The 24,981-nt window shown below is 42.0% G+C and overlaps 2 protein-coding genes across 3 annotated transcripts; both read left to right on the forward strand.

Moving 5' to 3' along the window:
* Positions 1 to 1,108: 1,108 nt before the first annotated feature.
* Positions 1,109 to 12,450, forward strand: LOC102088348 (cytochrome P450 2J6). The gene is made up of 9 exons (XM_065073530.1): positions 1,109 to 2,346; positions 2,929 to 3,091; positions 5,927 to 6,076; positions 6,507 to 6,667; positions 7,349 to 7,525; positions 8,303 to 8,444; positions 9,673 to 9,860; positions 10,780 to 10,921; positions 12,074 to 12,450. Exons 1-9 carry the CDS (start codon positions 2,182 to 2,184, stop codon positions 12,250 to 12,252), a joined length of 1,467 nt encoding a protein of 488 aa, XP_064929602.1. The 5' UTR covers positions 1,109 to 2,181; the 3' UTR covers positions 12,253 to 12,450.
* Positions 12,451 to 12,675: 225 nt separating this feature from the next.
* Positions 12,676 to 23,705, forward strand: LOC102088159 (cytochrome P450 2J6). 2 transcript variants are annotated; one of them, XM_065073532.1, is made up of 10 exons: positions 12,676 to 12,901; positions 14,940 to 15,053; positions 16,419 to 16,581; positions 16,912 to 17,061; positions 17,724 to 17,884; positions 18,956 to 19,132; positions 19,647 to 19,788; positions 21,906 to 22,093; positions 22,639 to 22,780; positions 23,295 to 23,705. In XM_065073532.1, exons 1-10 carry the CDS (start codon positions 12,860 to 12,862, stop codon positions 23,471 to 23,473), a joined length of 1,458 nt encoding a protein of 485 aa, XP_064929604.1. In that variant the 5' UTR covers positions 12,676 to 12,859; the 3' UTR covers positions 23,474 to 23,705. The 2 variants fall into 2 exon arrangements, with proteins under 2 accessions (XP_064929604.1, XP_005513304.2); XM_005513247.2 differs by lacking the exon at positions 12,676 to 12,901 and having other exon boundaries at positions 12,987 to 15,053.
* Positions 23,706 to 24,981: the final 1,276 nt, after the last annotated feature.

Raw genomic sequence — 24,981 nt, forward strand, 5'->3', positions numbered from 1 at the left:
AGTAGTTGTTCAGTTTCTCTCACGCATCCCTTTCTGCTGGATGTTTGGAACACGTACACTATGTTTGGGTTAACGAAGTGGTGGAGAAGTTAAGGCCTGGCATCGTTCCTCTGGATGACACTAACAGTAGTGTAGGTATTTGATCATCTCCCAAACCCGCTCAGAGAAGGGTGAGCTTGACCTTTTAATAACTGACTTAGCGAACTTTTTTCCCCAGTCCTAAGTTACTTCCCCTTCCTGCCAGCATCAGCATTTTGGATAAAGATACTAATTTTTCAGATTGTGCAAATATACACATCATAGTGGGTTCGTTGATAAGCGATTCATGGATATGGTGTATTTGCTTCTCAAGTCTGAATATTTACTCCGTAAGAAAATGCAGAAATCGGATCACTTTTTAATTAATGTAGATAAAAATTAAAGGACCCATTACTTAAACAGATTGACTCTTGGGCACTTTTGTGTTATCACTGATTAAAATAGCTAACGCAGTCCTGTCACTGCCGCCAGTACCTCACTGAGACACGTTTTGTGATGAAGCATTTGACCAACAGCTTGGTGATGCAGTAAATGACAGAGTTGTAGAGTGAACCTTGCCATTGAACTCTGTTAAGCCGCGCTTTTCTTTAAGTGATCTAAAATTCCTTTGTGGCAAGCAGGCCCCTGAATCACTCATCCACCTGTCACCTGTGTATTATGCAAGCAGAGCTGCAAGGAAGGGTTGAGCTGTGTTTAGACAGCGAATCTCAAGAGATGACAGCCCACAGGGATGTCTTTGCTCTGACAAGTAGCAACAGCCTCAGAGAAAGTGCAGGGCATGACAGGAGGGGTTGCAGCAGAGGGCAGCAATTAAAATCCATAATTGCCCTTTCAGGTCCTTGCTGTAGGGCTCTGTATATGGTGGGGTGAGCAGTTGGCACACGTAGGGCTCTTCATCTGCAGCCTTTTGCAGGTGTTTAGATTCATCCTGCCTGATGGAGTGAAAGAAGCCAACACACAATATATTTTGGGGAGCGGGAGTCCTGCTAGTGAGAGAAGGAAGAAACTAATGTGTGGACAAGAACTCAGTCCTAACAGGGAGTTTGCAAACCTTGGCTGCTGAGGGAGGCATCTGGCTCTAGACCTGATAGGACAAGCGGCCAGCTTGTCAGTCTGTGTTTCTGTGCTTCCAAACAAGCAGCACAGCACTTTTATCGAGGACTGTGATGACCCCTGAGGAGTGTTCGCCTGTGCTGCCTCCTGTACTTGGTGGGAGGAGATACCTTCTGCAAGGTTAAAGGTGTAAAAAATGTACTGCCCTGGTTAAAGCCTCAAACCATTTAGAGATACACAGTTAGGTGTGGTTGGACTTGATGATCCCAAGGGTCTCTTCCAACCAAAATGATTCTATGATGCTTCTATGATTCTATGCTGCAGGTGATATTATGGGCACAAGGTCAACCGCTGCTCATCAGGTGGTTGAACTCCCAAATGTGTTGTTCTGAGGACCTGTATCCTTCCTCTCCTGCTACCAGGATTTTTCCACCTGTAAAATGAGAATTAGAGCACTGGTTCTCCTGTGATTGTTACAGACCCCCTGAGATCGCACGCTGCGACTTCCCCTTGGGTTTTCCAGTGTTCTCCTAGAGTGTCTCAAACTGGCTGCTTTTTATACTTGCCAGTCTCTGAGGAGCCACTGTTGGGAAATGCTGCTCTAAACAGACACGTTTGCAACCGCTCTTACACGAGGCTGCTGGCTGCTTCCTTTCACCCCTGCCCCGAGAACGCTGCCTGCCGAGGGCTCCTGTCCTTGAGTGTGTGCACGCTGCCCGGCTGACAGCCACAGTTTCGTGTCTGAGCCCTTGGCTTAGGTGTAGCCTGTGCTGGGAGTGACGTGTTCCGTCAAACCGATTGCTCAAAGGGATGTTTCTGGATGAGGTGCCTGCCTTCTGGGCTCTGCTGGGTCTTAAAGCGATGGTGGCTATTAGCATATTGCAGCATAGCGATATATTAAATACGTTCAAGAGTGGCAATGCTCTTCATTTTCTGGGCTCAGGAAGCGTGGTAGGAAAGAAGGGAGGAGGGAAATTCAGAAAGCTTAAATGTGACAGGGAAGGGTTAAGAAAAGCAACATAGAGTCATTTCAACAGACAGATTCATAGCAGTTTTCTCAGCGATAGAGTAGATTGGAGGTGTGAAATTATGATAAGTGTAGCTCTCATATCCCTGGTTTTGTTTCTTCTGGGTGCGCAGTTCTTTAAATTGCAATGGAAAAGTCGTGGATTTCCTCCTGGACCGACCCCATTTCCCATCATTGGAAGCATGTGGTGGATCAATTTTAGAGCTGACCATGGGAGCCTGAAAAAGGTAAAGGACTTGCAGAGGTGAACTAAAGAGCCATTGAGGCAAAAAGTAAAATCTGGTGGTGGGTGTTGATAGGCTCATGTGGCAGCAGAGAGAACTTAATCCTGAGGGAAGGTGAATCATGGAAGTTGAATTAATTCTTCATGGAAAGGATTGTTGGGCATTGGAACAGGCTGCCCAGGGCAGTGATGGAGTCACCATCCCTGGAGGGGTTTAAAAGGTGTTTAGACAAGGTTCTTATGGACATGGTTTTGTGCTAGAGTGAGGTTATGGTTGGATTCAATGATCCTGAGGGTCTGTTCCAACTGAAATGATTCTATGTTTCTATGATAAGTTAAGTAAAATCTGCAGAGAGTCTAATTTGTGTGAACACTTTATGTATTCAAGTTAAACAGAACTGAGGACATTAATTTTTTCTCAAAAAAGACTTCTGGTAACCACTCCCACTGCAAAGCAAAACTATTGACTCTTCTAATTTCCTGCACACCCGATGAATATCGTGCTAGAACAGAGCAGCCCATCGTGTGTGCATTTTGGTTGATGGTTCTCCCATGGGTATGTTTTTGGCATTGGCCTAACTTACAGCTGGCAAAAAAGTACGGCAACATCTGTACCTTGTGGCTGGGTCACAAACCTATGGTGGTGCTCTATGGATTCCAAGCCGTGAAAGATGGTCTCACCACCAACTCAGCAGATGTTTCTGGGCGACTACAGACCTACGTCTTCAACAAAATGGCAAATGGAAAGGGTAAGATGTTCGTATCCATGGAAGGACTTAATAATCGATTTTTTGTTGTTTCTCTTGTTAAGGAAGTTTCTTTACCCTAGGTGTCCTGAAGCAGAGACTCAGGCATGGGTTCCAGCAATTGTTCTTAAATAAATAACTCATTTGTATGACACAGTACAGAGAACAGCTTGAGCCGGGTGCCTCTGGCATAGGGGCCCCAAGTGAAGAATTCCCCGGGCAATTATACCCTTACAATCTAAGCTTCCCACTCCTCACCTGTCAGTTTGGGCTGATTGTAAAATTAGGGCCTGGGGTCTCCCCATTCTTCATTGGTTTTCATTTTCATCAGCAGAGCCATTTCTTGTCTCTGTGGGTGGTGGTTTGTCTTTTACTGACCAGACTGGGTGTCAGTTCTAGGTCCTGTCCATCAGTTGTTATTTTGCACCTGCAGCTGGCAATAACCAAAACATTCTACTGTGTCTCGTCTTCTTTTAGATGCACCATTCCATTCCTTAACTCATCTCTAGGGATGCAGCTCCCATTGATGATTAAAAGCTCCCTTATCTCCTTGCTTTAAGAGACCTTGTGGCCCTTCTAGGCAGAAAGTTGGAAAGTTCACAGCTTGCGGACTGAGCAAACTTAGTTACTTATGCTAAGCAAGTTCTCTATAAGCAGTTTATAAGCAAGTTCTACAAGAAGCAGTATAGCAAGTAGTTCAATAAGCTATGTCGGTCTATTCCCTAACACTATCTTGTTTTCTTTATTGACGAGCCCTTAGTTCCCCGTTCACCGTTTCTGTCTGCTCAGGGTGAACAGCACAATGGAGCGTCACTCTGCGCTGCCTCCAAAGTCCCACTGTCACACACGAATTTCAGAATCTCATCAGAGCAGCAATATTTGTACCTAGTTAGGCCTTGCTTGTCCATTCCTAGTGTTGTTGAAGCGTGTGTCCTGATTTGAAATAAGCTGGAGTTTGTGGCCTCCTCTGCAAGCTGAGGCTATAGCAATTCTTTATGGTTCCAGTTGTTTACAGCAAACATAAGGAGAGCATGGATGGAGCTGTAGAACAAAGTCTGTCTCTTTGGGAAGTGCAAAGGTGTCAGGGAGCGTGGACATGAGTCCACCAAGCAACTGTACGAGCAGAGCCCATTTTAGTTGACATAAGTAGGTCTTAGTTAGCTTGTCTATTAGGCCGTGGGAAAGGGGGGAATGGAAAAGTACTGACTAAGGCAGGGTCAGCATATCCTTGAAGAGTTAAGAGTCAGAAGAATGCGGGATGTGCATAGTTAGCTAAACCCAAGTAGGTGGAGTAAGTAAATGTAACCTTTTAGTGCTTAGCCTATTAGATAGAGACAAGTATGCATAATTATGGTACTTGGTATAAATACGCGCTATCTCGGGCAATAAAGTTGAATCATGCTTTATCACTCACATTGAGTCGGTGTGCATGTTTTCCTCAGCCACGTACTCGCACAAAGGCACGTGAAAGTCACTGGAGCTTTAAATGTATTAGCCAGGCTGTACCTGCAACACATCCAAAGCTTCTCTTTGTGCTATCATTTACATCAGACACTGAGAATGACGGTGGATGGAGAATGAAGAGGATGCTGCATTTAAAACAGAAACAATTGAGCTTGTTTCGCTAGCCTCTTCTCCAGAGGATACAAAGCAGATGCCTTTATCCTCAGTCAGGCTTTGCTGCATGTGGATTACAATCTGGAAAGCTTTAATTTGTAACACTAACTAACGTGAGTAAAGAAAAGCATCCTTAAGGAATGGAGATTATTAGGTCTGGGGCCATTTCAGTCCATTTGGAAGGATCTTTATTGCAGGCTTTTAGCTGGGTGATGTGGAGTGAAGCAGGGGAGAGTTATTCCAGGCGGTGGCCATGCAGCAGAGATTGATTCCCCACCGTAGGGATTAACTGGTTTGTGCTGGGCTCGCAGCAGGGGTCTGGGGTTCCTTCCTGTCCCACAGTGAGACCTTGGTCTCACAAAGCTGTTCGTAGCTTGGTTAAAGCCTGCTCTTCCTATCCTTGTTCTTACTGGGTGGTTCTTGCCCTGGCTTCCTTTTCTTTCCAGGAGGGATGTGGACCAGGACAAGCACTCGATATCTCGTGTAAACAGTCTGGTAAAATTAGGATCCCCTAAAAGCCAGAGACTGTGTAGCACAGACAACATGTTTTTCTTTTCAAAGCACGACCAACCAGGAGATGCAATGATCTCCAGAAGGTTTGCACCAGGTTAAGAAGCACCAGCACAGGGAATGCCCAGACCTCCCTGAGTGAGTTCCACAGAAATCTCTTCTGGGCATGAGTAGCTTGGTGAGAGACACCATTGTATTTCCAGGTGGTAGAAACCTGAACTGAAGCATTTGTTGAGGAAAACTGTCTTGGCCACTCCTGCAGAGTTGACATGGGGCAATATCTCCAAGAACACAATGTCCGTATGGGGATGTTGGCAAATGCAGCTTAGAAGTGTTAATTGCATTAGAAGGTTGCACAAGATAATACATGAGATCTTGTAAGAGATTGCATGAGCTGGAATATAAGCTTGTCTGTGTGAATAGGGGTTGAGATTCATTTCTGCTCAAAGCATGGGCAAACAGCAGGCAACACCAACCCACACTGTCTTTGCAAGTGTGTGAGTCCTGAGATCTAATTGGGCTTTTTGCAGGGGTGAGAATGTATCAGCCAAGGTGGTTTCTCTGTCTCTGACAAAATACAATTAAAAACCCACTGCCCCGATGCAGCACTCTTCTTTGTGACTGGCAGCATGATGAGATTACCCCATGTGTGTATTGATTACTATTATACGAACATTAACATGACATTAAATTGATTCTTGGTGGCTGAAGGTATCCTGGTCTCAAATGGTCTCATCTGGAAGCATCAGAGACATTTTGGAATCGGAGCTCTCCGAAAACTGGGAATGAGGAACAAAGGAATGGAACGCGGGATACAAACCGAGGCCGGTTATCTGGTCGAGTTCTTCAGGGACAAAGCTGGTACGTCACTGGTGGGGTGCTTGGTGCACTGGGGCTTTTGACATAGCGCATCATGTGTATGGCTCTAAGGGTAAGGACTATTTTTTCTCTATAAAAGAAGGGGTTTGGAGCACAACTTGAAAACTGTTTGTACAGTCAGACTTCAGCAATGTGAGTTTTGGTATCAACACCAAGATCAAGATTTAACAAAAACAAACAAACAAACAAAAAGGCAAACAATATAATGAGACTGGGTGTTAAAAATTGGAGGTCTTCCTGTCCTCATTTTTGAATTAGGTTTATCTCGTTATATTTTCCCGTGAATTTGGGGTGTTTCAGTGTAACAGTCTAAATAATCATCTATTATAAAATGTCATTGTGATCTTGCTTCCAAGATCACAAAGGAGATGAAGAAAGTGTTTTGGAGACAAATGCGTATCTGTGTCTGCAGGAAGAGCTGTCGACCCGTCCTTCCCCATTGTTCACGCCATCTCGAACGTGATCTGCGCTGTGGTTTTTGGACACCGGTTCTCCCTAAAGGATGAAACCTTCCGCCAGCTGATTGAAGCATACAATTGTATAGTGGCTTTTGGGAACAGCTACCTTTACTATGTGAGAAAATGACCTATTTAAAATGCAAATATTTTATTATTGAGCACATTATTTATTGCATTAGTATGCAATATAATTATAGTACATATATTATTATAGTTATTGCGTTATTTAATACACATTAAATGCTGCTAAAAAATCTGGCTATGAATATGAACTGGACCTGCAGTGCTTTGGGTTTGACATTGTTTAATAATTATATTAATAACCTTTATTGGAATTTCTCAGCAAAGGCAATGTGCTTGGGATGCTGAATTTTTCTGTAATGGAAACGCCAGTATTGTTAGGGTGAAAAGGCGACACTCTATAATAGGAGAGAATGTTTTTTTCTATGTGCTAAAGTAATGTATATATACATTTATTAATATTGAAGTTATTAATGTTAAATTTACTGTGAAAGTGACTTATTTTGTGGGTGGATTAACAGAGCAAATACAAGTAGAGTTACGCAATAAGGATACGGAAGAATCCAGGGTGGAAACTGTGTTGTCTTTAATTTGTGGGTTTAATATGTGTTCACGTACTCAGCACGTACTCAACATTTCTTTTTGATGCTACAGCGTTTTTCCTAAAGAAATTAATTCAGCAATTTGGCCCCAAAACTGCCCACGCTGTGTCTCTATCGCGGCCTCGCTCGTGCCGGGTGACTCAGGGCAGCTGTGCTGAATTCTTGCTCCACAGATAAGCGAAGTTTTCCCGTGGGTTGCAGAGCATCTCCTGGGACCCGCACAGAAAGCGTCTTCTTGCTGCAACTTTGTTCGTGCTTTCATAAGGCAGGAAATCAAAAGCCACAGGGAAAAAGGCAAAATAGACGAACCAGAAGATTTCATTGACTTTTACCTGGATCAGATGGAGAAAGTGAGTGGTTTATGTGACGCAGATCCTGTTCTAACAGACTCTCTGCACCTTTCCTATGGTTCTCTGTACAAAGCAAAATTTTTACAGAGCTCTATCAATACAGTTTAAGAACTCTGTGGTCAAACTCAAGTATGAACTTTGAATAGTTAGTTTAATAACGTGTTTCGGAAGTACAAATTAATTAAATTGGTTTGTTTTCCTACTGTGGAATCCTTAGTGCAGGGTGGGCAGTAGGGAGGACTCTGGAAAGGTGCAGATATTTGGATGGCTGTCTCATTCTGATTCTTTGTGTCTCATTAATATTTGCATTTATTATCTTTGTGCTTGGTACTGAGCTTTTGTGTGCTTAGCAGTACTGTATGATAGCCATAGCAATATTAAAATGATGGCAGTCTCTGTCTTTTTGCTGAAAAAAAACATTAATTTTAAAAAATGGTGATGTATTATATATGCAATAGATGAAATCAGCAAATGTGCAGAGAGCAGCAATGGTGGGATCATACTACTTTGAAATGCTTTTTCCTGATGTGGATTTTAGCAGCAAGGCAACGAGTTATTCTAGACAGCAGCTTAACACCTGAGACTTCCGACCGTGCCTGTAGTTTAACAGTATCAATGTACTTATTTGAGGAAAATCTTTGCATAAATTTTCATTCTGCTCAAGTACCTGTATTTTCCCCATCCTCCAGAACTATTGTTTATCTATAGCGATCACTGTTCATCTTGGTGCCGTTACACAGGTGTGCTGCATTTTACCTTTCTCGTTGACACCCGCAGGCTAAAGGTGTCCCCGGTTCAACCTTTGATGAAGACAACATGGTGCAGTCTGTTTTTGACCTTTTCCTGGGTGGCTCGGAGACCACGGCCACCACCCTGCGCTGGGCTCTGCTCTACATGTTGGCTTTTCCTGACGTCCAAGGTGAGTCGCAGGCACAAACACAGGCATGTTTAACTAGAGCAATTGTCCATTACACTTTCTTTTTCTTTTAAGTTCAAGTTATTTTTGAAGATCAAGCTTTCATTTCTGTTTTTAAGATCATATTTTTGAGCTTTGCTTATAAGAAGACAGTGAGGTAGACACATATTTTAAAATCATTTCAGGGATATTCAACTTCTGATACTGTATTTTGTCAATTTTTGCCAGACTGTTTCAGTACTGTAAGCACATAATGGAAGATGCCATCCAGCTTGTAACACTCAAGCTGAAATATGAGCTTGGCTTAGGGAGAAGTGACACTTTTCTGGTGTCCAGAACGTGTAATAAGCATATATTATTTCTATATTAACTGTCACACCAGTTGTATTTCTGTGTAATAAGTATATTTGTTGTAACGTATGGGAATGTTAAAGTGAAAAAGAAGACAAAAAGCTGATTGGAAAAGTAGTTACACACTAGTTTCAAAATTTTGAATGATTTGATACAAGGCTTTTGGAAGTGAGGACGTGTTCTCGACTCTCAGGTTTAGAGCTAGAACTCTTTTCATGCTTTTGGTGCTAGAATGCTGGAAGAACAGAGCCCTGCTCAGGCACATACGCTTCAAACTCTAATGAAATAAAAAGCAAACTAAATCTCTTGGATTACGAGCCTAATTTTGAAGCATGAAATTTGACCCTGAACCCTCCGACACTGTGTAAACTGTGTTACTTACTGAAGCTGAGACAACAGCCAAAAGAGATTAACGGCAGGTGATGGTTTGGTAATATTATCCCATTCCAGTTCTCAGCATTACATCTGTATATCAGCCTGATACGATGGCTCCCTTGCAACATCCTGATTAGTGTGCTCTGAGTCTGTACTTAGCTACAGTAAAAGTAATAGCTTAAGTAACTGAAATGATCTCTTAATGAGAAGTTCTTGTTTTATTTACATTTCATTCCCCTTCCTTTAATTGTGAAGCTCAATAGTTCTGTTGGGCTTGTGGAAAGATGCCCCGAACATAGAACCAATAAACTAGGAAATACCAGAGCGTAGTAAAATCATGACTAGATAGGTGAATAAATGTATTTACAGTTTAAGATATGGAGAAGTATAAATTATTTACATATTATATTTTTCACTGCTATAATCCAAAAAGGAGATGAAAGCTCTGTTTCATGCAAAATAGTGTTCTTGTATCTATAATGGACTTTTTTTTTCTATTTTGTAGAAAAGGTCCAGAAAGAGCTGGATGCCGTTCTGAGTCCCTCCCATCTCATCTGCTATGAGGATCGGAAGAAACTGCCTTATACATACGCTGTGATTCATGAGATCATGCGCTTTAGTAGCATTGTTCTAATCACCATTCCTAGAGAAGCAGTGAAGGATACAACCGTTTTGGGGTATCAGATTCCAAAGGTACAGGTATCCTTTGTATTCCTGTGTGATCTTCGGCTGTGAGTTAAGTTCCTCGCAGTCGTGTTTAACACCAACCCCTTTCCTCACCACTCAGGATGTGTGGCTGCTGGTGACAGCGCTGGCAGACACACTTTTCCCCTCCCATGGCCTCTGGCCTGTGCCTTTGTCTCACAGACAGGGAGCGAAAATGCTTGCCAAAAGCACAGTTCCACACCAATTAAACTAGTGTTCTGTGGGAGCGCTGCTGGGTCTCACTTCCCCAGAGCGTGTGATTTTGAAATACTGTATAAGCATTTGAGCTGTTCTATTTTTAAGACGCCTCAGAAAAGACTTTATAAGCATTTGAGCTCATATTTTTTCAAGAAGCCTCAGAAAAGACTTATCAGAATCGTGCAGTGGTGTCTGTAGGGAAGGTTCAGTGGACTGTTAACACTAGGATATAGTCTGCCATGTGGACAAAAATTTTCTTCATTGGTGATGTCTGAGATAACTCCAAGCATCTACTCAACTTCATTCACTTAGGACTTCTTTTTCCTACTATTACCTCTCTGGCATCATATTTGAAATATAGAATTACAGAATCATAGAATGTCCTGAGTTGGAAGGGACCCACAAGGATCACTGAGTCGACTCCTGTCCCTGCACAGGACACCCCACAGTTCGCACCATGTGTCTGAGGGTGTTGTCCAGTCTCTTCTTGAACACTGTCAGGCCTGGGGCTGTGACACCTCCCTGGGGAGCCTGTTCCAGTGTCCAGCACCCTCTGGCACATCTAATAAAATAATAATAAAATAATCTTTCATTTCTGCTGCCTCTCCATGTGACCAACAGTGTGATGAATTATAGCTGGAATTTGTTTGTATCCTTTTCATCCTGATGTGTGAGACACAGAACCGAGCCAACAGGATCTTCCTTTCAGGGCACTGTGATTATGGCAAACATCGACTCGACTCTTTTTGACCCTGATTACTGGGAGACTCCTCACCAGTTCAACCCTGGCCATTTCTTGGACAAGGATGGGAATTTCGTGGCCCGAGAGGCTTTCTTAGCCTTCTCAGCAGGTAGGTGCACTGGTGCGTGAAGCCCTTTGGGTGGGTTAGATTGTGAATGTGAAGCTGTATTATTTTTATTGTGGGGAAGGCCAAAAGGAATATAATCCCAAACTACAGGAACACATGTTTTTAACAGCCCAGAAAAATGTTTGATTACAAAAATAAGTTGTTTGGTAACCATATAACCCTCGATCTTGGATTTTTGTGAAAATGAAGAGAAGGGGAAGGAATTGGCCCTGGAATTGCCAATAATTAGGGGATTTGAGTCCTTACACTGTTGTGCTCTGTCACGCTCTGCATATGCCAGATGATGCTGTTATAGCAGCTGTCTGTGGCAGGCTGCTCTGCTGGAGCCGATTTATTTTGTATAAAGAGTTCAATATTAATGGGTGCAGAAATTTGAAGCTGGATCAAATCCATCCCAAATAACTGTGTCTTTCCTGTGGAGCTTCTGGAGCCTCTCTTCCACACAGTGCATGATTTTATAGAAGTTTAAACTAACAAAATCTCTTGGACATCCCACCAGGATGGAACAGCCTGATTGTCAGAGCCCTCAGCTGAGATGTGGAAGCATCAGGCTCAGGTTCCTGCCCTAAACTGGGCAGAAGATGAATTTGAACATGATTTCCAAGTTGAATGGCCTAACCAAACATTCCAGGGTCTGTCACTGTCTTTCTCTGACTGGAAACTCTGTCCTGGACACAGTTAACTGATAAATTTGGAACAGTTTTTTCTTTAACAAGTTGTTTTCACTGAAAACATTACATAGGAAAATGTCTAGTCACATGTAGAATGTACTCTATATTCTGATTTTTCACTGCTATTAGTGAGGAAAAGTCAGCCTGTAGTAAGTGGAAGCCATGAGGGAATCTAAAGATGCTTTATTGTTATTCTCATTTGGAATCAAGAGACTGAAACCCAGTTCACAGAGCTGGGGAGTCCTGTAGATTAGGCAGTAAAGTACGAAACTGCTGGGAAGCATCTCTGGTATCTTTTTCTATGATCTGGCAGGTCCTGCAAAGAATGATTGCAAACATCTCAGTTGTTCGGTCAGTTCCATCTGAGAGGAAAATGTCAAACTCAGGAGAGCCTGTTGTTCCTCACTGATGCTCTTTTGAAAAGCTGGGGGGGCTGACAGCTCTTTCCCTTGTCCCTCCACAGGCCATCGTGTGTGTCTGGGGGAGGTGCTGGCAAAGATGGAGCTTTTCATCATCTTCTGCAGCCTCCTGCAGACCTTCAAGTTCACTCCACCAGAAGGAGTAAAGGAGGTCAACACAGACTTCATCTTCGGGAGCACGATGAAACCCCATCCGTACAAGCTCTGTGCAGTTCTTCGCTAGGTGGCAGGGCATTGCAGATTTGAGAGAGACACATTGCCACAGGTTTGCTAGTATGCTGATCTTTTCCGCAAATTTTATGTTTTTCATTTCTAGCTCAAATTCGATTTGAATCTGTCCTTGTTGTGTTACGTGTCTAAGAAGCCACCCCTGAAAAATCCTCTGGTTTTCCTGTGTCTGGGAAATATCTGTGCATTTTTTTCTGCTGTATTGCAAATGAAATAAACATAGAAAATTATGATGGTGTCTGGTCTTACTAGAAACTCAACGGAATATTACTGGAGGCAGAAGGAATATTAAAACCAGCTGTTGAGGCGCTTCCCCTTGTTCCCATGCATTCTCAAATCTCGAGTGGGTTGTAGAAACACTCTTTCCAGAGGTGGTGGCTCTGGGCATCTCCAGAGCCCCAGGTATGGTTGCATGGGGGACCAGGGTTGTGGAGGGGATGCCTCAGTGAGGTGTGAGCCAGCTGGTTTGTCCACTTAGCTGAGCCTTGCAGAGATGACAGCTTGAATCTGGAAGTAAGAGAGCTCCAAGAACACGACCCTTCATTCGAGCATGAGGCTGGTTGCTCAGACTGAAAGTGAAGGCAAACTCCTCGTATTCCCTGATGAAGAACTGCAGAGGGGAGCTCAGCGCTGGTGGAAAAGAAGTGGGTGTATTGGACCATTGGGCTGGCCTGAAAATGTGTGGTTGTGTGGTGTCGTGGGGGTTTTTTGTGTGTGGTTTGGTTGGTTGGTTGGTTGGTTGATTGTGGTTTTTTTCCAATATATTGTAGTGACACATTTGAGGGACATTCCTATTAAAGAGAGGGTCCTCTGACACAGCTATGTGTGTAATGCTAATGCTGTGCAGTGTCTGTTGGCCATGTCTGTTGATGCCTGCAAGCACAGTTAAGGGCGCTGCTTGTGGTCTTGTGAAGCGACGTTTGGTGCCTGCAAAGGAGGGACAGGGCAGGAGAAACTTGTGCAGCTTTTCCAGAGAGCTATGTGAGAACTGAACTTTGTGAGAGTTTTCTGTGAGCACAGGGGCAGCTGCACACAACCTTCCAGCAGCTGGGCTGAGGGACACTGAGCAGAGTGGCTGAGTTGGGAGCTGGGCCTTCACAACTTCACAACTGTTATTACAATTATACTTCAAGGATTAGTTGTCATTGCCTTGTTTATCCACCACATTAGAGTTTTCTTTCTTTAGCTTTAAGCTGTTGCTTAAAAAAATAACAATTCATCTTTGTGAAGGAGCTCAGTGTCATAAGGTTCAGTGCTCTCTCCTCAGGCTCAGGTTTGGGGCTCCAATGGGTGCTGTTGTGGTGACTCCCGTGGATTTGAAGTTGGCACTTGCTGCTGCTGCAGCTCGTCTGGGTTTGCAGAAGAGATGTGTGAGCTTAGTGGGTCAAGCAGACGAAGCTGATGCGGCTTTCCTGCTCTTTAACCCGTATCTAGCTCTGTGCTGCTGCCTTGCGTTGATGCAGATTCTGTGGGGAGTGGAGGGTGGATTGTGCGCTGCTGCAAAACTAGGATTCATTTTTTCTACTAACGGAAAGATGAGGTGGCAAAAATGGGTATAGTGAGGTGACTGGGTAACTGCTGTGTTGACACACAACTCTCAGGCCTCTCTGTGAATATAGGATGAATGAGAGACTGAATAAGAGGTGAGGTTTAGGAACAGCCATCTAGGTGACTTCCCAGAGTGCCACACGCTCCTGTCAAAGCCAGCTGAGCTGAGTCTAAGCCAGTGCTGTTCCTGAGCAAGTGCCAAAGCTGCATTGTCCAAATGACGCCCTTTGCAGGGGCACAGGCTCTACCTGCATAGAGGAAGAGCAATCCACAGCTCCCAAAGGGCGTTGCTCCATTCCTCCGGGCACTGCGGTGGGAATTAGCTGAGAGGCAGCTGGAGGCCGTGAAGAAATTTCATTTGGCCATGAAGACCTTGCAGCCTCACTTATCTGTGCAACTGGACAGAGTGTGTGGACACTTAGATCTTACAGCATTATAAACACCAAACTCTTGTTACCCAATGACAGAGCAGAGTCTTTTTGCTTGTTTGTTTTATGTGCCCTAAGTACAAAATTAAGAGGTCCAGCCACCTCGCAAAGAGCTTACAGTTTAAACCATGAGGAAAAATGAAAGGAACAGCAGAGAGCATCAGAATTGAGCAATAATAGGAGGTGAGTGAAGGAGCAGTGCACATGGTTGATACATGTGCTGGCTCCCGATGAGCCTAATTTTGAGTAATTCCATGGGTCTTGGGTGTGTAACCAACCCTCAGGACATTTTTTTAAATGATTTCTCTGTTCTTGCAAGGGTTTTTTAATGAAACCAATACTGTGGGCAGGGATTTGTGTCACAACAACTGTCATGGCACAAGGAGGCATGTAATTAACCTGCATTTTGTATACCATGGAGAGACGATGATTGTCAGATTTGTGGCTGCAATATTATGGAATGATGTCAGATACGCTTAAAAATAAGAACACTTGGTTCTCTTGGATGGGGAAGTAAAGTGATAAAGAGGGAAGGACTGAGAGGCACAGAAGCTTCAACACCTTTTTCTCCAGCAAAGCAAGATAAAGTGGATCTATCTTCTGTGGAACAGTGTTTCAGGACAACACAGCCTTGTAAATCAGAAGTGAAATGTTAACAGTAAGTGTGGTGCTGCTGTTTTTTGTGGTGTCTCTGCTGTTTCTACAGTTTCTGAAGCTGCAATGGATGCGAAGACGATTTCCTCCTGGGCCAACTCCATACCCCTTCTTTGGAAATATGCTGCAGATGAACTTCCAAATTCATCATGACATCCTTAAAAAGGTATGTATTTTCAGGTAAATAATTAATGGACTCATAAACTGATTGAAAAGTAAATGCGACTGTTTAACATAGTCTTATTTTGAATGCTAGGAAGGGATTTGTTCTAAATTGTGTAAACGTGAAAATAGATGGGGATCATTCAAAGTATCTGCTTCTTGGTATGAAAAATTTCCAGTTTACTATGACATATGTCATTAAAACCTCATGTGCATACGAACAAAACAATACTGATAATAACATTCCTGTCTTACACATAGGAAAAAGACACATTTTAAAGCAGACTCGTTAATTCTGTGCAGTCTTTTGCATGTGTTTTTGTTGACTATTGTTGCACTGGCAGTTTCTACATATCACATGAAATAACTGCAGAGTGTCTATGTGTTTCAAGTATAGAAAGGAGGATTTTTTTTAATATTTTTTTAAATATTTTTTTCTGACCTATTATACAATTTGGTCAGATTTTCACTAGAGACTTCAGTTTGCTGAGCCAGATTGAGTGTTTAAGTAGCCGAACTAGTTCATCGCGTGCCTACGTTCAACCTCTTTCCTAAGTCCAGTTGTAATGCACAGCACTTCTAGAATTTGTATCATAGTGTTTTACATCCCCCCTACATATATATTAAATATTTAACTTTTAAATAAATACATAATAGCACCTCACTGTCACTTTTTGTTCTCATCCTTCCTTTTCCCTGGCTCTTCCCTGTCCTACCCGTTCTCCTCTCCCAAGTCGCATATTGAAGGCAAGGTAGTTGTGACCCCACAACATAAAACTATGGCCAGTGCATGTCTGTTGTATTTTCTTCTATTTCTGACCTCCCAATCCTGAAGAGCAGTATTGCTTATCTGAAGATTTCAAAAGCCATTAATTAGTCCTTCCAAAAATGACATTAGACACAAATGTGGAAGCACGTGTGTATGAATTTTTCTCAATGTTCATATCTGTTCCCTCTTGTTTGTTCCCAGGGAGCAAAATTTTCTAGCTGAGCTGGAAAGGAGAGGCTCATTCCCGCTTTACCCATCTCCTCGGCTGCTTTTGCAGGGATTTAAACTCATGAGCCTAACATTTTCCTCTTACAAACATTCATCTGCAATGAGTTTGAATTGTAAGACATGCGATAAATAACATAACAGACATTGGCATTATTGGCTGCCTGACATTTTAGGAACATCTTTATCTTTAGTAAACGAGATGTTGGCGAGAAACCTGACTTCAAGCTGTATATATATATATAGATTTGTTGCTCTCTACTCAAGGTCAATCATCCCTGGGGCATCCGCCAATGCAGAAGATCTGGTTCATCTTGTTTGATTTAAATGTCCTCATTCTGACCTATGTTGTCCTGGTGCTGCTTTGCTCTACAGATGGCCAAAATGCACGGTAATGTCTTCACCTTGTGGGTTTTAAACCGCCCTGTAGTTGTCCTACAAGGGTTTCAGGCAGTGAAGGAAGGTCTGACTGTCCACGCTGAAGACGTTGCTGGAAGGCCAACAAACTGTTTCTTTCATGTTTTGACCCATGGAAATGGTAATTATTATTTTCACTAAATATTTTTTGTGTGGTTTAACCCTGATTTTGGAAAGTGATTTAGATACCTCGATGTCCATAAGTTACAGTGGAAAAAAATTCATATTTTCATGAGTTTTTTTATCAAACATTTCTTCTGTTGGAAAAACAACGGCACAATATAGCTATTGTAAGAGCTTCTATATAGGAGATAGGTGGCCAAACTGGAAGAAGAAAGGAGAGGGAAGAGGAATGCTGCCTTACTACCTGCAAAAATTTGAAAAAATACAATAACTGTATCAATTCATTAATTTATAAAGCGTTAACAACATTAGTTCATTATGATCCTAGGTGTTATGTTCTCTAATGGTCATGTGTGGAAGCAACAGAGGCGTTTTGGACTTGCAATAATGAGGAAAATGGGAGTAGGGAAAAAAGACCAGGAGTATCGACTCCAAGAGGAGGCCTGTGACCTGGTGGAACGCCTGCGGAAAACAAACGGTACGTGACTCAGTGTGCACGTCAGTCTGCGCGATTTTGTTACAGAAAGGGATTTAAAGTGTACACGCAGAGCTGAGGCTCGAAGGTCCATAGCGTATGATCTGCAGGAGACATTTGCCTGCAGAAGTGCTGCTTGTGAAACCACGCAGTACAAACTTAGAACTGGGATGCCACAGTCCCTGTCTGTTGGTGTTATTACTTCTTAGCCAGTTTGTTCTGTCTGCGTTGCTGAATAATGGGGTGAATCTATAGCTATGCTCAATTATCGTGTTATTGCGGTTTTGAAGGATAGGAGCAAAGAACAGAAGGTGGTTCTCTTTTCAGTCTCAGCTGCCGTTCTTTGAACCCTGGTTATTGCCAAACGTGCCATCTACTGATGTCAAGATTCTTTGAAATCTGGGTGTTTTTATAATTACTATGACTACTAATTGCTTTCCCACCAGGAGTCTTTGGTTTGTTGCTTTGTTTTGGTTTAAACCTACAGTGGTTTTTAGATGTCTGAAGTTACCTTTTACTCATGCATTTTACCAATAAATTGCAATTTATCATCTGAGAATCTAATTAATGTCAGAAATGCTTATAAAGCGTTATCAGCTCTCCTATCAGTGGGAAAAGCAGGAACAGTAAGTGTTAATAGTGAATGCTGTTCACTGTGTTCACAGGAAAACCTCTGGACCCCACTATGCCTGTTGTTCATACCGTCTCAAGCGTGATTTGTTCTGTGATTTTTGGACATCGCTTCTCTAAAGATGATGAAAATTTTCAGCGCTTGATTGAATCCATTGATACTATAGCAGCATTTGTGAACAGCGTCTCTTTTTTTGTGAGGAGAATTTTCTGTTTGTTTACTTTATATAGACAATGAAAAAGGCAACTTGCTTGTTACTTTTATAAGAAAAACAGCCACAATAGTGCAACTGGAATTGTACACATCAGTACTTCCAGATGCCTGATTCAAAACTTATTTCAATTGTCTATGATGCGTCATAGCACAGGAATTTCCTTTGGCTGATGGGCAGGGATGGAAACACAGAGGCTGCAACACATTTGGGAGAGGTACAAAGGACTTGCTGTACAACTACCTGTACAACTTCAGTGTTTGAAACTATGATGGCAGCACAGTAGGAAAATACAAGTTAAAATAGCTGAAAAGCTCTGAAATAGGCTTATCTTAAATTCTGTCTGACAAAGTGGCTTTTTTCATTGTATCAAATCATACGACTGTCAAGCAAGGTCAAGAGGAATATGGGTCTTCACTCCTTCACTACTCTTAGCTAACTTCATAGTTGAGCAACTGTAGTGCACAAAGTCAACATGTAATGAAGTTGCTTAACGGTAGCTTCTTCCAATAGTTTTTGGCAGCAACACCTGTACCACCCCTGCACATCCCTGTGAGAATTCAGTCACACACGCTGGAAGTCACTCTCCATTAGCTGCTGGGTGGTATTTGTCTCCACTCAACACAGCAGCTCCTAAATTCACATCTGCTCCACCAGACAGAAGAATTCGCTGTCTTGCTTCTGTGTGAAGCTCTGAGTGCAGCTGCAAAACCAGTAGAACCATTTGCCTCAATCAGGGCACTTTTATTATTAACCATTTACAAAGGGGAACCACAATACTGTATCAAGAACTGGGGTGCAGAGGAAATTCATTTGTTCTTTGTACATCTCAATACAAAAGACTAAGACTAAGAAATTCTGCTCCAGGGAAAAATGGCATTAGGACAGATGTTAATGAGTCATGGGATAAGCACTTTCCCTTCGATGTAAAGGTGAAGGTGCAGTCATCAGAGTCTTTCATTTGCTTTTTTCTACTGCCTAAACGCCTGTATTAGGATTCAAGTTTATTTTGCTAATGTCGTTAATACCACATATCTAAAATATCTCTTTTACAGGTATATGAAATGTTTCCCTGGCTTGCAAGCCATTTCCTGGCACCATTTAAACAGGCTGTGTCCAGCATCGATTTTGTGAATGCGCTATTTGCAAAGGAAATCAAAAGCCACAAAGAAAAAGCAAAACCAGATGAAAAGCAAGATTTTATTGATTATTATTTGGATGAGATAGATAAAGTGAGTCTCTCTGAACTCTTTTTACGCTCCACTAACACAAAGAGATTTTAAGTGTTTCTTTGATTATAATGATGTCTGATATAAATTTAGAGGTGTACAATTTCTCCATAGAAAAAGTTATAGGTACATGAATTTTAAAAAGCTGACACTAAGAGATGTCGGGGAGAGAATGAAGTAAAAATGTAAGCAGATTTACAGGTAAATTGTGTATACCACAATAATAACAGATCTGCATATGGTTAAGGTACAACTAGAACTGACTGTTCTGATGGGATGCAGCAGGCGTAGGAAGAATTTACAAGTAGTGACATCGTTATGGCTGCAGAAAAAAAAACTGATAAATTGACAAATGTACTAGAAAATGTTTTCGCATTATTCAGAATGTTTTATCATTTAAGCCTCCCTCCCTGCTATTTTTTTCATTTTGGGTAGTATTAGTAAATGTTCCTGTGATGCAAGGTGGCTTACTTGTTTATGTGTGCCTTAACTTGATCTTTCCAATTCACATCTCCAGACTAAAGGAAATACTGATGCTACTTATGATGAAGAGAACTTGACCCAGACTATTTTTGACCTCTTTATAGCAGGTACAGAAACTACAGCCACCACTTTATGTTGGGCACTGCTCTATATGGTGGTTTATCCTGATGTTCAAGGTAAGCACCCAAGCAGTTCTGCAAATTTTTAGAAACTACACATGTACAAATAGTAGTAGAGCTTGTTCAAAGAATAGTAGAGGAACTAATAAGTAGGGTGTGAATCAGCTAAACTGCATTGATCTTTTCCATGCTTTATCTTTCTAAGACACAGGCTGGTCATTGTCGGTTTTGTTTTTAAGTGATCCATATAGAATGCAGAGTGCAATTCATCTCATCAGGTGGAGGAATCTGTTCTTGGATGAGATAAACTACACTGTTGCCCCTCCACTGACAGTAATGATTGGACATTCACTGCGGACAAGGTGGAGTCTTCAGGTCATCCTTTTCAACATATTAGAGAGCAGTGTAGGGGAAAGGGACCTGGGGGTCCTGGTGGACAGCAGGGTGACCATGAGCCAGCACTGGGCCCTTGTGGCCAGGAAGGCCAATGGTACCTGGGGTGGGTTAGAAGGGGGTGGTCAGTAGGTCAGAGAGGTTCTCCTGCCCCTCTGCTCTGCCCTGGGGAGACCACACCTGGAATATTGTGTCCAGTTGTGGCCCCTCAGTTCCAGCAGGACAGGGAACTGCTGGAGAGAGTCCAGCGCAGCCACCAAGATGCTGAAGGGAGTGGAGCATCTCCCGTGTGAGGAAAGGCTGAGGGAGCTGGGGCTCTGGAGCTGGACAAGAGGAGACTGAGGGGTGACCTCATTAATGTTTACAGATATACAAAGGGTGAGTGTCAGGAGGATGGAGCCAGGCTCTTCTCGGTGACAACCAATGGTAGGACAAGGGGTAATGGGTTCAAACTGGAACACAGGAGGTTCCACTTAAATTTGAGAAGAAACTTCTTCTCAGTAAGGGTGACAGAACACTGGCCCAGGCTGCCCAGGGAGGTTGTGGAGTCTCCTTCTCTGCAGACATTCAAACCCGCCTGGACACCTTCCTGTGTAACCTCATCTGGGTGTTCCTGCTCCATGGGGGGATTGCACTGGATGAGCTTTTGAGGTCCCTTCCAATCCCTGACATTCTGTGATTCTGTGATTCTGTGATTCTTTGATGTGCCTCTGGCTTCTTTGCAGCTGAAATCATTTCAATGCAGTGGGAGATCACTAATATGTGTGGTTACTTCGTGAAGCCTAAAAACATAGATATCTACATATAAATAGATATTCAAAAAAAGAGTGGGGTATCTCGGAACTGTAGGGTTTTAATAATGATATTCACAGAAGAAATACATAGGTTAGTAGAGGAAAATAGGTGAAAGAGTCAGCGTGTACAAGGTAGAAAGGATTAAAAGGTATACAAATCACTTCAAAGGCCTCATATTTGAGAATTTAAGCTGGGTACCAGGCACAGCAGGAGGCTGGCAAGAAGAAAACGGTGGAAATGGTAAGGAGGAAGGATCTTCCATTGTTGTTACCAAACAGCTCTTCAAATCACCTAAGCTTTGAATTTTCTCCACATGATCTTTCACCCTCTCAGGGTATATTGAAGCGATTGTAAGTTTCCTGATGCACAGGGTCAATCTAATTGCAACGATAAAGGCTGTAGTATTAATCAGACCATTTTGGCTCACAAATTAATCAGAAATTACCATTTCAGCTCAGATTGTAAGTAAAAAAAAAAAACAAGTCCTTGAGAAAAATTAATTTGCGTGCTTCCCAAGGCAGGTAATTACAGAATAGCAATTAGACCATCTGTGGATGACAAGGATAATCTGTGTGGTTCTGAGTGAAGAAAAATCCTTGATCAGTTACTAATGTGGTCTCCCAAAACACAATGAATATTTCATACTCCAGTTGATTCCCTGCCTCTAAAAATAAATATTAATAAAAGCCTTTTTATAAATTACCTCAGAGCAGTAAATGTAACAGGAAACTAAATATTCTTATAGAATGACTTTGTCAGCTACCGTTATTTCTCAAGTATTACTTGGGTATGCAACCTATAAACACCTTCAGTGTCAAATTGTATTCAAGTCATCCACAGGTGGATTTGAACACATACTTATTTTATAAAATATCTTTTTCACATTTTTGGATGTTATCCTTAGTGTAAGAAGCAATAAGAAAAATTATGAGTAGAGACTTTATAGATTGTTTCTTGTGTATTTAAAGCTGAATATTCCTCTTTAGAGAAAGTCCAGAAGGAGCTGGATGCTGTTCTGGGTTGTTCCCGTTTCATTTGCTACGAGGACAGAAAAAAGTTGCCCTATACAAATGCTGTAATTCACGAGATCCAGCGGTACAGCAATATAGTCTTGATTGCGCTTCCCAGAGAGAGTGTGAAGGACACAGAGTTGCTGGGGTTTCCTGTTCCAAAGGTACAAATATGCTGCATATTTGAATATCTGATGTCTGGTTCACTTGTAATGCTTTTTCAAACTGATTTACTGTAACTTTTTAAATACAGAAGCCACCTCAGCTCGTGATTCCCAAAACACTTCCATTTTCATCCCTTTTTTTCTGGATCTGCTCGAAGCAACTCCGGCATTCCAGAAATTATCAAGTAATAACAGGAAAAATTAAACTGATACTCGTGATATTCTGCAACTCAAAAGCCGAATAAGTAATAAAAATACTTAGTGCCTATAGGAAAAATAAAAGCAACACATTTTAAGAATACGAACGTTATAAAACCCTAACCATTTGTTTTATTGAACTTACTGGCAGCAAGTAATAAAGGAAAGGAAGTTGCAACAATCTCAACAGTTTAAACTTGTTATGAAATGTTATAAAGCTTGATCTCATTTTTGAAAACCTGAGACTTTAACTAAGGACTTTAAATTCTTTGTTCCTTGGTCATTAGTTGTTGGCTGATGAAGATGAACAGTAAGACAGAACTGAAGCCGCTGCTCCTTTTTTTCAGAATACCATAATTTTGGCAAATATCGACTCTGTTCTGTCTGATCCTGAAAAATGGGAGACACCAGATCAGTTCAACCCAGGACACTTTCTGGATAAAGATGGAAACTTTATAAACAGAGAAGCATTCTTACCATTTTCCATAGGTATGTGCACTGAACAGCAATTTAGTTACCCCGTGTGATAACAACTTAAGATCCATTCATTCCCCAGCATAACTTGGAAGGAATCTGCAAATAGGTGTGTAAACACATTCCACTGTTCTCCAGGAAGAGAGAAACCCAATTGAATGTGGAAAAGATTAGAAGACAAGGAAAGACACATAGAAAAGTTTCTGTTGGAAGACAGATCCAGTTTTTCTCTTGGAAGCGAGATCCAGTTATCAAAGTAGTAGCAGCAAAATGTATGGCACTCAGAAGGCAGCAAATGTAAACTATGCAATCCTGGTGATCATCTCTATGATGTCTTGCTGCCTGCTGTAAATATAGACTAAAACTTTTGGTGGAAATACAAGCAGCCTTTTAGTTCTGAATCATTAAATGAAGATATAAGGACAAAGTCTGCAGAAAACAAGCAAAAAACCAAAAACCCCAAGCAGGCTAGAAAGGGAGGTTTGATAGAAATCCTTTTTGGCCAATTGCCTTTTCTCTCTTTCCACAGGGCACCGTGTGTGTATGGGGGAGCTGTTGGCAAGGATGGAGATCTTTATTGTCTTTTCCACCCTGTTGCGAGCATTCACGCTCACCCTGCCAGAAGGAGTGAAAGAAGTCAATACAAAGTTTGTTTTTGGGAGCACAATGAAGCCACCTCCCTACCAGCTCTGTGCCATTCCGCGGTAGGAGACAGTGCCCCATAGATTCGGGGAAGACTTACTCTGCAAGGTTGCTTCTGCATGTGAATCCCTTTTTGTATGTCTTCAGATTTTTGCTTTCCTCTTCATTTGGTTAATCACTGCCCTGAAAGATGCTTTTCAGACAGTCGCATCCTGAGGGTCGTACCTACGAAGCGTTCATCTTTAATTCTTGTTTTCTGTTTGGAAAATCTTGGTTAATTTCTCCTGATGTGTAACAAATAAAGACATTAAGGGAAGAAATAGGATTTGGCCTTATTTATTGCTAATTATAAAGAGGATTTACAAAAAAAGAACCTGAGGCAGTCTATGAATTAGAAGTCTTGTGATTAAAGATCTGTGCATTATTTCTCATAAGCCACAGCTGCATTTGTGGAGATAGACTTAGAGATCTCTCAGTCTGTTGCAGGTTATTAGTGGGTTCAGGAGTGAGAAGCAGCTCTAGGACTCTTCCTAGAGAGGCAGACAATATGATCTGAGATAACATTCCCAAAGCCTGATCAGGTTTGGTTCTGTGCGAGCTTGTTGCATACAACTCTATCGTTGACATCTGGCAAGACAGTTCAGGGTTTCACCCGCTACAGCATGCAGTAATTCAGCCCTTCAGGTGAAAATAGGGGAGCAGCTTCATAGCCACGTGTGGAGAGGTTTCCTCAGCACAGGCAAGGGCAAGGACTGCAGGACAAATAACATCAGGGAGTACACACAGGGTGTTGATAAATTGTTTTATGAGTCAACTGGTTGACAAGCAACGGGAGAGCATGTCTTTGCATGACAAGTAGTCTTCCGGTGTTTTTTGCTCTAGATCCTCCAATAATTTATTCAGCTTCTTTTATACTTTCAGATCTCTAGTGGATTCTTTATCATAGTTAACTGGCTTCACATCAGTCAGCATAAATTAGCATATCACGGCCAACAGATGATTTAGCACTATGGAAGAATTATTGAAGCCTTTTATGAGTATGGTGCTTAAGGACTTGGCAAAAGTGGATATTTAACATTTTACTAGTTTTCACTAGCATTAGGAGTACGTTCTTCTTGTATGACATAGGAAGGGGATACTGTATGCCAACACAGGAAGGATTATTTTTATACACTGATTAACTGATAGTGCTGTGGGACTGAAGTGATTATCACCTGTATTTGTTTCAGGTACCTCCTTGTATTTCAAAATAGGTATCACCCAGTCTATAACAAGCAGAGATGTGTGAAATCAGTAATCTGCATACCGGATTGTCGTGGTTTAGCCCCATTGGCAACTAAACCCACGTGTCGCTCACGCCTCCCGTGCTGCGGTGGGATGGGGAGGAGAATTAAGAAACAAAAGGCAAAACTTGTGGGTTGGGATAAGAACAGTTTAATGGAGCAGCAAAAGGGGAAAGATATAGACAATAATAATAATAATAATAATAATAATAATAATAATAATAATAATAATAATAATGGAAGAATATACAAAGTGAGTAATGTACAACAGAGTAGCCATAGTTGTGTTCC

Source organism: Columba livia, chromosome 9 (assembly GCF_036013475.1).
Source record: "Columba livia isolate bColLiv1 breed racing homer chromosome 9, bColLiv1.pat.W.v2, whole genome shotgun sequence".
Classification (NCBI taxonomy): Eukaryota; Metazoa; Chordata; class Aves; order Columbiformes; family Columbidae; genus Columba; species Columba livia.

What these genes read in the sequence shown, in the direction of transcription:
- LOC102088348 (XM_065073530.1), top strand. Translation starts at nt 2,182, where the DNA reads ATGATAAGTGTAGCTCTCATATCCCTGGTTTTGTTTCTTCTGGGTGCG. An exon ending in GTTCTTCAGGGACAAAGCTG is followed by an intron (nt 6,077 to 6,506) that starts GTACGTCACTGG and finishes CTGTGTCTGCAG; the next exon opens with GAAGAGCTGTCGACCCGTCC. An exon ending in TTTCTTAGCCTTCTCAGCAG is followed by an intron (nt 10,922 to 12,073) that starts GTAGGTGCACTG and finishes GTCCCTCCACAG; the next exon opens with GCCATCGTGTGTGTCTGGGG.
- LOC102088159 (XM_005513247.2), top strand. Translation starts at nt 14,883, where the DNA reads ATGTTAACAGTAAGTGTGGTGCTGCTGTTTTTTGTGGTGTCTCTGCTG. An exon ending in ACGCCTGCGGAAAACAAACG is followed by an intron (nt 17,062 to 17,723) that starts GTACGTGACTCA and finishes CTGTGTTCACAG; the next exon opens with GAAAACCTCTGGACCCCACT. An exon ending in TGAACAGCGTCTCTTTTTTT is followed by an intron (nt 17,885 to 18,955) that starts GTGAGGAGAATT and finishes TCTCTTTTACAG; the next exon opens with GTATATGAAATGTTTCCCTG.